The 14551-nt window shown below is 39.1% G+C and overlaps 1 protein-coding gene across 2 annotated transcripts in view; it reads left to right on the forward strand.

Annotated features, from left to right (window-relative positions):
* Positions 1-14551, forward strand: part of Nup205 (nucleoporin 205) — a 70525-nt gene that overhangs the window by 39607 nt on the left and 16367 nt on the right. For both annotated transcript variants that reach the window (XM_075953392.1, XM_075953391.1), the window contains exons 20-30: positions 1252-1333; positions 1595-1759; positions 2062-2186; positions 4362-4476; positions 8334-8483; positions 9370-9441; positions 9752-9909; positions 10394-10474; positions 10948-11139; positions 11768-12035; positions 12131-12229. In XM_075953392.1, coding sequence (XP_075809507.1) covers positions 1252-1333; positions 1595-1759; positions 2062-2186; positions 4362-4476; positions 8334-8483; positions 9370-9441; positions 9752-9909; positions 10394-10474; positions 10948-11139; positions 11768-12035; positions 12131-12229 — 1507 coding nt within the window. The remainder of the gene's footprint in view (positions 1-1251; positions 1334-1594; positions 1760-2061; positions 2187-4361; positions 4477-8333; positions 8484-9369; positions 9442-9751; positions 9910-10393; positions 10475-10947; positions 11140-11767; positions 12036-12130; positions 12230-14551) is intronic.

The following is a 14551-nucleotide window of genomic DNA, read 5'->3' on the forward strand; positions in this document are numbered from 1 at the left end:
AAGTTTTTATTTGTTTTGTGTGTGTGTGTGTGTGTGTGTGTGAGAGAGAGAGAGAGAGAGAGAGAGAGAGAGAGAGAGAGAGAGAGAGAGAGAGAGAATGGATCTCCATGCACAAGGCCTGCAGAAGTGGGTTTGGAGGTCAAGGGACAACTTGGAGGAGTCAGTTTTCCTCTTCCCATGTGGGTTCTGGGGTTTGAATTTAATTCATTATGCTCAGCAGCAAGCACCTGCACTCACTCAGCCATCTCACAAGCCCCCAGATCATCATTTGGCTGTAGCTCTTATAAGACCTTTCACATTACTGGGTTCCCTGCCACTGTGTCAGTAGTACACTCAGTTGTAGCAAATGAAAGTGACCTCACATCTTTGTGAGTCCCCTTGGAATGATGGCAGTACCAAGGCTGAGAGCTACTGTGAGCTGCAGATGTGACTTCTTTTTTTGAGAATGGGTCTGGTTATGTGGTTCAGACTTGGCACCAGGCATGTCCTATCCCTCTTAAGTGCTGGGTCACAGGTGTGAGCCACTATGCTGAGCTTTAAGTTCAAATTATCATACTCTTTCCTGCCAGGTTTCTTTTCTGTTTCCCTCCGTCCCCTTTCTTTTTATTTTTTGAGGAAGGGTCTCATGTAACCTTAGATGGCGCGGAACTCACTGTGTAGACCAGGTGACTCTTGAACTTAGATCTGTCTACCTCTGCCTCCCAGGGTTGGGATTGAGGTGTCTCACCACACTTGGTCTGCTTTCTCTTTTCAGAGCAAGCTGACTTCAAATTTAGGATCATCCTATCTCAGCTTCCTGAGTGTTTGGGTTACAGGTGCATGCCACTATGTCCGCTTTGACTATATAAATATAAATAGCTAAGTTTTCTTTTAGTTAAAAGCAACTAAAATCTAGGGATGGGAGTGGGGGAGGGGAGAGTGATTGAGATTAGTGGTTAAAAGTACTGACTGCTCTTCCAGAAGACCTGGGTTTAAGTCTCAGGACCCGTGTGGTAGCTCATAGTTGTTTGTAACTCCAGCTCCAGGGGATCTGACTACTCTTCTGGCTTCCTTGGACACCAGGCATGCACTTGGTGCACAGACATACATGCAGGCAAAATACCCATACACATAAAATGCAAAACAAAACAAACCTAAATACTGGGGCAGATTTGGCTTTGTTTTCACAGGTGACTAGATGGCCGTGTTTACCATTGGTTGTCTAATGTGTAGAGTTTTATTAATTCATCCTTTTTCTGTTTGTGACTTCAGAGTGTGAGCCAGAGGCTGATGGCTGGATTCGTAGAGTGCTTGGATAGTGAGGACACAGAAGAGTTTGTTCGTGTTGAAGAGGGTATGGCTCTGGTTAACAGATGTGCTTTTATTTTATATACATATGCAGCATAAAGAGAAAAACTTTGAAACATCTGGTGCTCATGTAAGAGAAATTGAAAATTTGCTAGAATAAATAGTTTTAAGATTGTTTAAATCAAAGCATTTGTAGTGGTCAGTCAAGAATTAAGTAGATTTGGGGTTTTGAGTACACGCTTCTTTAAAGTTTGGTGTGCTTTCCTTCCATTAATATGTGATTTTGTTCTGTGGTTTCTGTATTCAGGTTCAGAATATGAAAAGAAGTTAGCTGCAATCCGCCATGAAACGAGAATCCACATCTTGAATCTTCTCATTACATCTCTAGAACGCAATCCACCCAATCTTGCTCTCTACCTGTTGGGCTTTGAATTGAAGAAACCCATCAGTACTACGAACCTGCAAGACCCAGGTATAGCTGTACCACACATGGGCATCTATTTCTTATTTGTTTGTTGATGTAAGTTTTCATTTATTAAATTCTGTGTTTACACGGCAATTCACTTAGAAAATGACATTTGAAAAGTATTGTAGGTCAGACATTAAGATCAAAGATTTAGAGAATAGAGATTTGTCAATTTCCTGTATCAGTATTTCCTGTAGCATATCACAGTTGAGCATGTATTTCTAAAATTAGACTGTGATAAAGGGAGTCTCAGATTTTGTGATGCAGAAACCCTGAGAAAACTTGCATTTCCTTTTGGTTCCATGTAGGAGTGTTAGGCTGCCCTCGGACCTGCCTGCACGCCATCCTCAACATCCTGGAGAAAGGGACAGAAGGGAGAACTGGCCCTGTGGCTGTGCAGGAGTATCCTCAGCTGGCCGAGCTGTGCTACCAGGTGCGTAGTGGATAGCACTCTGAGGAACTGAACAGAAACTTGGGCAACTGAGTTCCTAGATGGAAGAGGGGCATTTAGGATAGAAATGAGTTCATTTAACAATTTTTCCAGTCTTTATGGATAAAATCCATGAGGCATAAACAAAATCCTGCAGATCTGCAGTTCCTGACAGTGGGCGAAATGAGAACTACAGGGTGTTTTTGTGGATTTTACTAGTGGTGCTGCATTTAAAGTATGTTTTGGGGGCGTTCTAGAGCGGGCTTGGGTCAAAAGATCCCTGGTCGCCATCTGTGTCCCCTGGCAGGTTGAGCCAGCTTGGGCATGTTATGTAGCTTCTCTGGTGTTGAATTTTCCATCAGTGAAATGGATTGCCAAGACATAGTGTGTCAATCCAAGCGGCACCTTTGAAGAAGCCTGTAAAGAAGGAAATCCTCGGCTGTGGAGATGGCAGAATCTGATTAGAGTTCAGATTTGCTTGAGAACTTTCCCTTGTGTTTGTGTCTTGTTTTACTCAATTTACAAGTGTTCTGAGAACTAGACTTTATAATTCGTGACTAATTCTTCAACTTAAGATCAAGAGCACTGTGATTCACATTTCATGGCTTAAAAGGTAGGATTATTCTCCCAGTGTAATGGAGACATATCTGTTATTTTCATGTTTATCTTTGTGATTTTCAGTATTCACTTTTGTACTTTGGTTTTCCCAAACATTCATTCTTCTTTGAATCTGAATTAGATCTTCTTTAATGAGAGATCTGAGGTAATTGAAGCTCAGTGTTATGGAATCTGATATATATACAGAAGTAGTTGAAAAGCTTATCATCTGCGTCAGGGATGTGTATTTTTAAGAGACATATTTGACTCTTTGTCTGCCAGCCGAGATTCAGACTGGTACATTCAAGTTGTCTTCTCCAGCTTTCCAAAGAGCTGGGACTGGTTACTTGACCACCACAACTGACTTAATTATTGTCTGTTAATAAAAACAGATGGACTCTTGGTTTATTTTGAGTGATTTTCATGTTTATGCCATTTTGTCTATTTAGGTATTTCTGATAATCATGTACATAATGGAGATCTTTGTATATTTATCAGACCTCAGTTTTTCTTAGATTGATATAAATGCTTCCCCCTCAAATTTACTATTTTGTTAAAGTTGTATTCAGAGCTTCTATTTGTAATATAGTGAAGTTCGCAAATCTTTGTCATTATTTTATTTTATTATGAAGTTTTATTTATTTGAATAAAAGACTTGAAAAATTTGGGTTCAACTTTTTAAATAGTTTCTGTTTAGTCATAGTCTATGCTTGTGCCTAGATAGTCATAGACTATTATTACCAGTGACCTCAGATTTGGCTAGGAGAATAAATACTCTTCTTATAGTCACAGAAGTGTATTGCTAGTATTAATTCAAACTCATCAACCCATGTAAAGACTCTGCTTCTCAAGTCATGTTGCATCTTTCAGCCACATATTGATTCATTGTTAAACTACTTTGTAATTTTTTTAAATAGTGATTGTTTGAATTCTACTAAGTTTTACTGGGTTTTTTTGAAATTGAGATGAAATAATTATGATTTTTCAGAAGTGGCTACTAGGTAGTACTACTACTAATTAAAATATTAAAGCTTAATTAATTTTGTGTTTGTATTAATAAATATGTTTAGAATGATTTCAAGATTTAGTCCTGTCATATAAAACTGTTTTATTTTTATTTTGAATGCAGGGTCTTGCTATGTAACCTAGGCTGGGCTTGAACTAATGATTACCCTGCTTCAGCTTCTTTAGTTATGGGATTATAGGTCACGTCTGCAAATGTCAGTACTTTGAACTGGGTTTCAGTGTGTATTCTTGAGCTGGCACACCAAGGACCTGGGGTTAGAAACCTAAGCTTATGGGACTGGAGAGAGAGATGGCTCAGCAGTTAAGAGCACTGACTGCTCCTCCAGAGGTCCTGAGTTTATTTCCCATCAACCACATGGTGGCTCATGCATGTGTTCATATGGATAGAAAGCACTCATAAACATAAAATACATGAATAAGTTTTTTAAAGTATAAGCTTACATTTTTTATACATGTGATTTTCCATTTGCTTGGATTATTGATGCATCTTAATTCTTTACATTCATATTTTTCTATCTTCAAGTCAGTGCTGACTGAGAGCTTTTATTTTATTAGGTGATTTATCAGTTATGTGCGTGTTCTGATACATCTGGTCCTACTATGAGGTACTTGAGAACCAGCCAGGATTTCTTGTTTTCTCAGTTGCAACATCTTCCTTTCTCTAACAAAGGTAGGACATTATATTGCTTTATTACTATAAGATGAGAACTCTTACCTGAAAGGCTTGGAATAAGAAATGTTTCAGAATTTGAATATTTGACTGATGAGTTGGTTGATAAGCTCTTTATCTGGACCTGAGCTTGGCCTTTGATGTACTCTTCCTCAGCTGGGATTAAAGGTGTACACCACACGACCCTGGGGACTGTACCCAATTCTAAACACGAAGTTCATGTGTGTATGCAAACCTTATAGGAATAGCCTGAAGTTCATTTTACCACAGATTTTTAGCGTGCCTTCATTTTGTCTGCAACCTGTCATGTGAGGTCAGACGTAGACTTTTCTGCTTGTGGTATGTGGGCACTTAGGAATCTTGGGGTTTAGAACATGTTGGGTTTTGTGTTTTCAGCTTAGGATTGGTCATACTGTGTAACCGATGCCTACCCTGCTGTTGCCTGGCTTTATTAACACACAGTTTAGAGCAGCGGGTTGTGGGCCTCATTTGTTTCCTTGCTACTGGTACTCTGGGTGTTTTTGTATTTCTGCTTGAGAAATTCCTGTTTTCACTTCTAGTGTAAAATACGCGAGTATAATCTGAATGAGGGAATTTGGTTCTTTACTAACAAAACTTAAAGGCTATGTTGGAGGACAAGATCACTGAAATTGGATATTCTCTCTCTTCCTCTGTGTGTGTGTTATTTGTGCGTGGGTGTGCACATGTGGAGATGAGAGAACAACTTTTCCTGTCTCCTTCCATCTTACACGAGTCAGAGCTGTGGTTTGAACTCAGCTCATCAGGCTTGTGTGGCAGGGCTTTTACCTGCTAAGACATCTTGCCTGCTTGTGAATGAATATTTCTTAGAAAAATTTCTGATTTACATTTGTGTCTTATATATATTCGAAACTAGTCAAATTGTCTTGAAATAAAACTCTGAAAAGTAATTTTAAAGGAAATTATAAATCTAGTTTATTGACATGACTACGAACTGTTTCTAGTCTAATTTAAACTTTATCAAGATTGTTTTTCCTTTTTAAAATTAGAAAACATATTTAAAACAAGTTTGTGTTTTCCCCTGCATGTATGTATCTGTGCTTGGTGTTCATGAAGGCAGGAAGTCTTATCTCCCCAGCCTCTTTGGTTGGTTGGTGCGCACGCAGGCATGTGTCTTGTCTGTCAAGACAGGGTTTCTCTGTGTTGCCCTGGCTGTCTTGGAACTTGCTATCTTAGAACTCGTCCTAGATCAGGTTGGTCTCAAACTCAGAGATCCCCCTGCCTCTGCCTCCTGAGTGCTGAGATTAAAGGTGTGCGCCACCACCACCTGGCTCTCTTCTCTTCTCTTCTCTTCTCTTCTCTTCTCTTCTCTTCTCTTCTCTTCTCTTCTCTTCTCTTCTCTTCTCTTCTCTTCTCTTCTCTCTCCTCCTCCTCCTCCTCCTCCTCCTCCTCCTCCTCCTCCTTTTTCTTCTCTCTCTCTCTCTCTCTCTCTCTCTCTCTCTCTCTCGCTTTTTTCTTTTATTTGTGTGGTTTTTCAAGATAGGCTTTCTCTGTTTAATCCAGGCTATTCTTCAACTCACTTTATAGACCAGGCTGGCCTCGAATTCACAGAGATCCACCTACCTCTCTACCCATGGAGTGCTGGGATTAAAGACATGCACCACTACTGCCTGGCTTTTATTTTCTTCTGCTGAACTATTTGCAAACTTTTTTCTCCATATTTTTGTGTTAATCTCTTACACATATAGTAGAATTTATTATTATTTTTTATTACATTTTGCACAATAGCATGCCTGTAGAGATTAAAGGACAGTTTTTAGGCGGTGGTTCTCTCCTTTCGCCACACAGTTCCTAGGGATCAGTCTCAGGTAGTTGGGCCTGGTACAGGTACCCTTATCTCCTGAGCCATGTTACAGCCAACCCAAGGGTGTCTTGAATTTGTGCGTTTAGGCTATTCTCCACGCCTCAACCTCCTGAGCGACTGAACCCACAGACCTGCACTGTCGTATAGGCCTGAAGCTTACCTTATTATCATAGTTTGAAACCAAGGTCCATACATTCTGTTACACATTTCTAGTGCTAGTAATTGTCAGCTTTCTCATTTTCTCAGAAAACTGTAAGATCCTTGGGAATTATCTAATTGACAGTGTTATAATTTTCTCATTTTTAATTGAGGGTTTGCTTAAACAAAAACATTATAGAAACTTTAAAATTTTATACATGAGTATATACAAAAGAATAGTCACTGTCTGGCTTATGATATATGTGTTGTAAAGATTGACTTAGCTTGGCCTATATCTTAGTTATGGCTTCTATTGCTGTGATAAACACCATAACCAAAAGCAACCTGGGGAGGAAAGGGTTTATTTTATCTTACTAGTCAGGTCACACTCTGTATCACTGAGAGGAGTCAGTCAGAAACTCAAGGTTGGTATTTGGAGGCAGGAACTGAAGCAGAAACCTTGAGCACTGCTAACTGGCTTGCTCAGCCTACTTTCTTATACCGTCCAGGCCAGGAACCCAGGGTGGCATCCTGCAATGGGCCAGGCCCTCCCACTTCAATCGCTAAGAAAATGCCTCACAGATGGGCCTAATATATCTGTGATCTGAACGAGGCACTTTCTCCTATGTCGGGTTGACACAAAGAACAACCAGGATAGACTGACATCTGTTAATATTATTGCTTGGTCATTATGTTTGCGTTACCATCATGCGTTACTTCAAAGCACAGGATCCATCAAGCATAAAAATACTGAGCCAGGGGGGCTGGAGAGATGGCTCAGAGGGTAAGAGCCCTGGCTGCTCTTCCAGAGGTCTCAAGTTCAATTCCCAGCAACCACATGGTGGCTCACAACCATCTGTAATGAGACCTGGTGCCTTCTTTGCCAGCAGTACATTGTATGCTTAATAAATAAATAAAATATTTAAAAAAAAATACTGAGCCAGGAATTGCCTACAATTGCAGCATTAGGAGGCTGAGGCAGGTGGACTGTGTTTGAGACTTGCCTTGGTTATATTGCAAGACTATTTCAAAGCATAATAATAGTGAATATGAAAACTTCTTTTGAAAGATTTATTTTTAAATTTTATATATGTGTTTCCCTTTGTGTTTGTATATACCATGTGCCTGCAGGAAACTATGGAGCCCAGAAGAGAAGAGTGTCAGGTTCTCTGGAACTTGAGTTATAGGGAGTTGTGAGCTGCCATGTGGGTGCTGGGGATTAAATCAGGGTCCTCTACAAGAGTAGGAAGTGCTCTTAACTATGGAGACGTCTCTCCAGCCCCTTTAAGTTTCTTATATATATGGAATTTATAGCTCTGATTATATATGAAGGCAAGAGCTCCACCAGCTATTTTATCATCTATCATAAAATTATGTATGTGAGTTTAAGTGTGTTTTATGGAATGAGAATAAGATTTTTATGAATTGTTATATACTTGAAAATTACACTTAGAAACAAAGTAGAAAGTGGCATTAATATTAAATTATGGGAGACTTATAAAATTGTTGTGCAACTAGTCTGGTAATAATCTTTTTTTTGAGACATTGCCTCGTTATGTATCTGGCTGGCCTGAAACTTGCAATGTAGATCAGGCTAGCCTGGAATTCACAGCCCTCCTGTCTCCTGAGTGCTGAGAGTAAAGGCATATACCACATCTGGCACTAATAAAAATTGTATTGTTCTCCTCATCTCTTGTGGACACAGAATAACTTCTTTTTCATTTGTGTCGCTTTTTCTTTCTTAATTTCATGTTCTGATCTTGATAGTAAGATTCAGAAATTACTGACTTTCATGAGGAAGTGTCTGGTGATTTGTGGAATTTTCTGACCTTTTGTTACAGCAATGGGAAATGAAATGTATTTGTTTAAATTCCAGAGTATGAAATCTCTATGCTGAATCAAATGTCGTGGCTTATGAAGACTGCCTCGATAGAACTAAGAGTGACTTCTCTGAATCGCCAGCGGTCACATACGCAGAGGCTTCTGCACCTCCTCCTGGATGACATGCCAGTGAAGCCGTACTCAGGTGAGTGCTAATACTTCATGTGCGGTGTCTTGATTGCTCTTGATGAGTGTACAGCTTACATTTAGGATGGCACTTGTAGTATAGTTACCCTTAAAACACAAAATTAAAAATTGTCCTTTGGCCAGGTATGGTGGCTCATGCCTTTAATTCCAACACTTGGGAGACACGGGGAGGGGCAGGTAGAACTCTGTGATTTTGAATAGCGAGTTCCAGGACAGGTAGAGAGACTGTTTCAAAAAGAAAAGGAGGCGGGGAGCTGGAGAGATGTCTCAGTGGTTAAGAGCATTGCCTGCTCTTCCAAAGGTCCTGAGTTCAATTCCCAGCAACCACATGGTGGCTCACAGCCATCTGTAATGAGGTCTGGTGCCCTCTTCTGGCCTGCAGGCATGCATGTAGACAGAATATTGTATACATAATAAATAAATAAATATTTAAAAAAAAGAAAAGGGGGGAAAAAAACCCCACCCAAACCCAAAAATGTCCTTCGATGTAATTTTATTTTCCTCTTAATGCATCTGCAAGTCATAATTTATACAAAATGGTGACATTTGTCTCACTGATCCAGCATGACCGGAGCTATTTCAATGTGTATTATACATGCAAATGAACCATAAGCTTCTTTTTAATCATTTTCTTAGTATGATGAGGTCTTGCCAGTTTTGAAATTCTAATTATCCCCTTCAGAGTTATGGATGAGTCCCATAGGGATGAAAGGAGTTAGATGAACATTGCTAGTTAGTCCTCATAATCTTTGCATCTTAATTATTCATTTACAAAACGCTCTTTGAACCAGAAACAAAATACAGTATGTTTGCCATTTCTAAGTAAATGTAATTTCAAAGTGTGTTTTTCCTTTTCTGATCTTTTGTTATTGGTGCTTGAACAGATGGTGAAGGAGGAATAGAAGACGAAACTAGGACTGTCTCTGGATTCCTTCATTTTGACACTGCCACAAAAGGTGAAGCCCTTGGAATTGTAGTATGTTATAGACACATTACATCGCTAAAAACTGTAAGATAATTTACATATATTTCTGGAGCCTGAACCTACATAAAAAAGCTATGTCAAGGATTATTTGTTGTCAGTAGCCTTGGGTTTACAGAGCGGAGGGAAAATATCTTAGTGAGTGGCCATATCAGAAATAAGTCAGGTTTAGATTTCAGCAAGGTCTTTGGTTTCAGAGAATAGCATGTTCAAAGTGAGCTCTATATGGTGGTTTATTCTCTCTTCCGTGCCTCGAGTACAGTTCATTTCCTTCTTGTTTCTAGTCCGTCGAAAGATTCTAAGTATTCTTGATTCGATTGACTTCAGTCAGGAGATTCCTGAGCCTCTGCAGCTAGATTTTTTTGACCGTGCTCAGATTGAGCAAGTCATTGCCAACTGTGAGCACAAGAATTTACGGGGACAGACGATCTGCAATGTCAAGGTGAGGGTTAGTAGTTGTGCGTCAGACTTCCACTGTCGGGAAAGTGTGATTGTGTGTGTGTATTTTCATTCTTCCATGGAACTGATGTCTGTTATTAGCTTATTGGGCTATTTTGTCTAATAGTGAGGAATAAAGCTTAATAAATGCCCCTACTTTCTTTAAGAGGTTTCATCGACTTTCCTTTAGGTATTTTCCCACCCAGCTAAGACTACAAAGTAGTTTTCACTTTTTAGTTTTCTACCAAGTGAATGGTGACATCCTCAGCAAAGTGAGAACAATACTGATCACCCAGCATTAAATTGCTGCCCGAGTCCCTTTGGTTCTGCTTTGTGGAAGGAGGGGGATGGCTAATGTTTTTGTGCACATTGGACCATACCGCTGCTACACTGTGTCCAGAGATACCTGGGTGGTTTATGGTAATTGCTGCGTATTATCCTACTGACATCTGATGATATTGTTTTTCTCTTTTTCACTAATTACTTAGCTTCTTCATAGGGTTCTCGTAGCTGAAGTCAATGCTCTTCAGGGTATGGCAGCCATAGGACAGAGGCCTCTGCTGATGGAGGTAAGCTCTGTTTGACACTTTCGGCTGTTTATACTACTTAAGTTGCTTGCTTAAAAAGCAATAAATGCATGTGTGATTAGTAGTAAACTACTTAAACATTAAGCTCTCATGAGGGCCAGTGAAATGACTCAGTAATCAGACTGAAGTTGTTGTCAAGCTAGACGACTTGAGTTTGCTCTCCAGAACGCAATGATAGAAGAAAAGAATGTACTCCCAGAAGTTGTCTGCTGAACCCTGCACTTCTCCTGTGGCAAACACACACAACAAATGAAATAGAATTAAACTTTCATGGAATCTTTTGTCTTTTTGTAATTTTTTTAATATTGAAATTTTAAAGGTTACACAATATTATTTATTAATAAATGTAATTTAAGTAAGTTTTCTGAATAAATGACAGTATTAAAAATAGGAAATTGTTTAAAACAGGTACTGTGTCCCTGAGTGTTAACCGGTTTCAATATTTATGGCTTTAGGAAATCAGCACTATTCTTCAGTATGTTGTTGGAAGAAACAAGTTGCTGCAGTGTCTTCATGCAAAGCGACACGCGCTGGAATCATGGAGGCAGCTGGTAGAGATTATACTAACTGCTTGTCCTCAGGAGCTCATCCAGGCAGAAGATCGACAACTGATTATTCGTGACATTCTACAAGATGTACATGATAAGGTGATTTACTTTCTAAGTTATTTTATATGACTAAAAATTTATATGTATGAGTGTGTAGTATAGGTATATGCATTTGCCTTTAAGTAAATATAATTTTTTTTCTTGTTTTTAAATTAGAAGCAAACTAGAGTTTATAATACTTATGTGAAAGCTTTCCTTGAGAAAGGTGAATTCTGTACAGTAGGAGCTCTGAGCTAGAGTATTACATAACTATTCAGGAAGCTTTGTAAAAAGAGGCATGGGCAGATCCCACTGGTGTGTATCTCAGAGCAAAAACATCTGCATGGAATTCTGATAAGAATTAGTTACATACAGTTGTTCAATATTTTTCTTTTGAATAGTTCTAACATTCTTCTTTTTGTTTTTATTTATTTGTTTGTTTATTTTGAGACAGGGTTTTATGGTGTAACTTGGCTGTCCTGGAACTTGCTCTGTAGTCCAGGCTGGCCTCAAACTCACAGAGATCCACCTGTCTCTACCTCATGAGTGCTGGAATTAGAGGTGTGCGCCACCACCGCTCGGCTTAGTTCTTGTATTGTTAAGGTAGTTGAAAAGCCTAGTGTGTGTGTGAGGCTTGTTACAGGGATGATGATGCTGGGTCTCACTCTGATCCCCTGGGCACTTTCAGGTGCTGGATGATGAAGCAGCACAGGAGTTGATGCCAGTGGTAGCCGGCGCTGTGTTCACCCTGACCGCTCACCTTAGCCAGGCTGTCCGCACAGAACAGAAGCAGCCACTCGTCTCGGGATCTGGCGAGGCCCCTTATGCGTTCATGCTTGATAGTTCTTTGACCTCACCTCCTGCAGCAGAGAACCGGCCAATGGGTTTTGCTTCTATTGGAGATTCTTCGCTTCACATCATATTGAAGAAACTGCTAGACTTTATTTTGAAGACAGGTTTTTTCATCGACATCTTCTGTACATTATGATTTTGTTCTGAATTTGATTGGTAAAGAAAGTTTTCACTTGACTGCATGTTTTTGTGTTCCTAGGTGGTGGTTTCCAGCGTGTGAGGACTCACCTGTATGGCTCTCTACTTTATTACCTACAGATTGCCCAGAGACCAGATGAGCCAGACACATTAGAAGCTGGTAAGGTTAGATTGATTTCTAATCAAGTCTGTTCTATTTTTAAAGATGATAACTTCTGTTTTGTTTTTTTTTTGTTGTTGTTGTGTTTTTTTTTGTTTTTGTTTTTGATTTTTCGAGACAGGGTTTCTCCATAGCTTTTGGTTCCTTTCCTGGAACTAGCTCTTGTAGACCAGCCTGGCCTCGAACTCACAGAGATCCGCCTGCCTCTGCCTCCCAAGTGCTGGGATTAAAGGCGTGCACCACCACCGCCCAGCTAAGATGATAACTTCTGAAACCTATGTCAGTTCTCTATCTTTTGACTCAGTACAACTACAATCTACAATTAGTAATCTTGACATAACCGTTAGATTGCTATAAAGCTGGGGTGTATGTTTAGTTTTGAAGAGTCTCAGATGATGTGTAGTTTTATATACTTGAACCGCAGTATATACTTTATATACTTGGACAGTGTCTCTTCTTGCATCACAGTACGTACTTACTGAAGTCTTATAAAATGGCTCTATAGTAAGAACATAACTTTTAAGCAGTTTGCTTATTCATAGGCATAAAAATTCTAATACTTTACTATCTCAGAAATATTGTCTCAAAATTCTCATATGTCTCTACTTTTCAAGAGGAAGATTTATGGTAGAATTCCCATATGAAGCAGTATGCAGCTTTATTTTAATAGATTTTTTTTTCATGGCCGTATAAAAATGGTCTTACCTAGTACAAATGCTCATCTGTAGTATATGTGTATTTTATACTAGTGTGAAGATTGTTTTACATAAATTCAAGGTAGGATTTCTTCATTAAAGCAGTGGTTCCAAGCCTTTCTAATACTGCAACCCTTTAATACAGTTCCTCATTGTTATGGTGGCTGTCATTCATGCCTGGTACCTTAGAAAATAACAACAACCAATGGTAGATTTATAGAGGTGTAGCGCCTACTTAGTGTATGTGTGTGTATAAAAAATTTTCTGTGTTTGGGTGTTTTGCCTGGATGTATATCTGTGTATCTGTGCACAGTATGTCCCAGGCCAGAAGATGTCAGATCCCTTGGAAGTGGAGTTACATATGGTTATGAGCTACCATGTAAGAGTTGGGGATCAACCCAGGTGCTCTGGAAGAGCAGTCAGTGCTCTTAACCTCTGTACAGTCCCTGTATGCAGGTATTTTTAAGGTCAAGAAAAATAAATTGTTTAAAGAATCTTTTTCAATAATCAGACTCTTTAAAAAAAAAAGATGTAGTTGGGACTATTCATTCCCAATAATTCCCATATTTTTCTCTTAAAAAAGTATTTTTCGTATTCCTTTAGTCAAAGTGGCAAACACTAGTTAACCACTAGGTGGAGGTCTATAGCACACTTAGAACAGTCGTCAAGATGACAGTTTCTGTACAGATTGGATCTTTGTAGAGCCCAGGCTAATCAAACTCAGAGTCTTGTACAGTGATCTCAAGTGTGTGCTGTGTGCCTGGTTCAAGATGGTAGTTCAGACCTGAGTATGGTGGCATGTGCTGTTAATCCCATCACTCAGGAGCAGAAGTAGGTGAATCTCTATGAGTTTGAGGTCGCCCAGGTCTACAAAGCAAGTTCTGGGACAGAGAAACCCTGCCTTGAAAAATAACAAAAAAGATGGTAGTTCAGAAACTAAGGAGGAAAATCATGAAATTAGTTTGAAATAAAAACTGTTGCTTTATTTGGTTATGAAAGTTTTATAAGGTTTGTATGACTTTTAATGAAATATATGTTTATACTACCAATGGTTATTATGTTTAAATTGCCCTTATAAATAATATTTTTAACTTTAATAAATATTTCAATTTTAAAAATCCCAAAGATTGCCAGGCAGTGGTGGCATACGCCTTTAATCCCAGCACTCAGGGGGCAGAGGCAGGCAGATTTCTGTGAGTTCGAGGCCAGCCTGATACACAAGCGCTAGTTCCAGGACAGGCTCAAAAGCTAAAGAGAAACCCTGTTTTGAAAAAAAACCAAACCAAAAAAAATCCCAAAGACTAAAACTTTCTGTTTTTCCTTTTTGAGTGATATTTTTTTCTATATCGTATCTGTTTCTTCTTAGCCAAATCCTCAAAGATGACAACAAACTATAAAAGCAAATTGATTAGCAGGGTAAATACAAGTTTTCAGTTCTCTTAGGATCCATAATTAATTTTACTTTCTGAAAGAGCCATACATTATGAGTGTTATTAGTGTACGTGCATGATGTGTTCTTAAAGTTCATTCGTCTGAACTCATTGATCTGGTCTTTTGTATGCATGTAGTAATGGATTTCTTTTGTTATGGGATATGAGATAGAGTTGCTGAACTGATTTTCATTGGA

Source organism: Microtus pennsylvanicus, chromosome 19 (genome assembly GCF_037038515.1).
Source record: "Microtus pennsylvanicus isolate mMicPen1 chromosome 19, mMicPen1.hap1, whole genome shotgun sequence".
NCBI lineage: Eukaryota > Metazoa > Chordata > Mammalia > Rodentia > Cricetidae > Microtus > Microtus pennsylvanicus.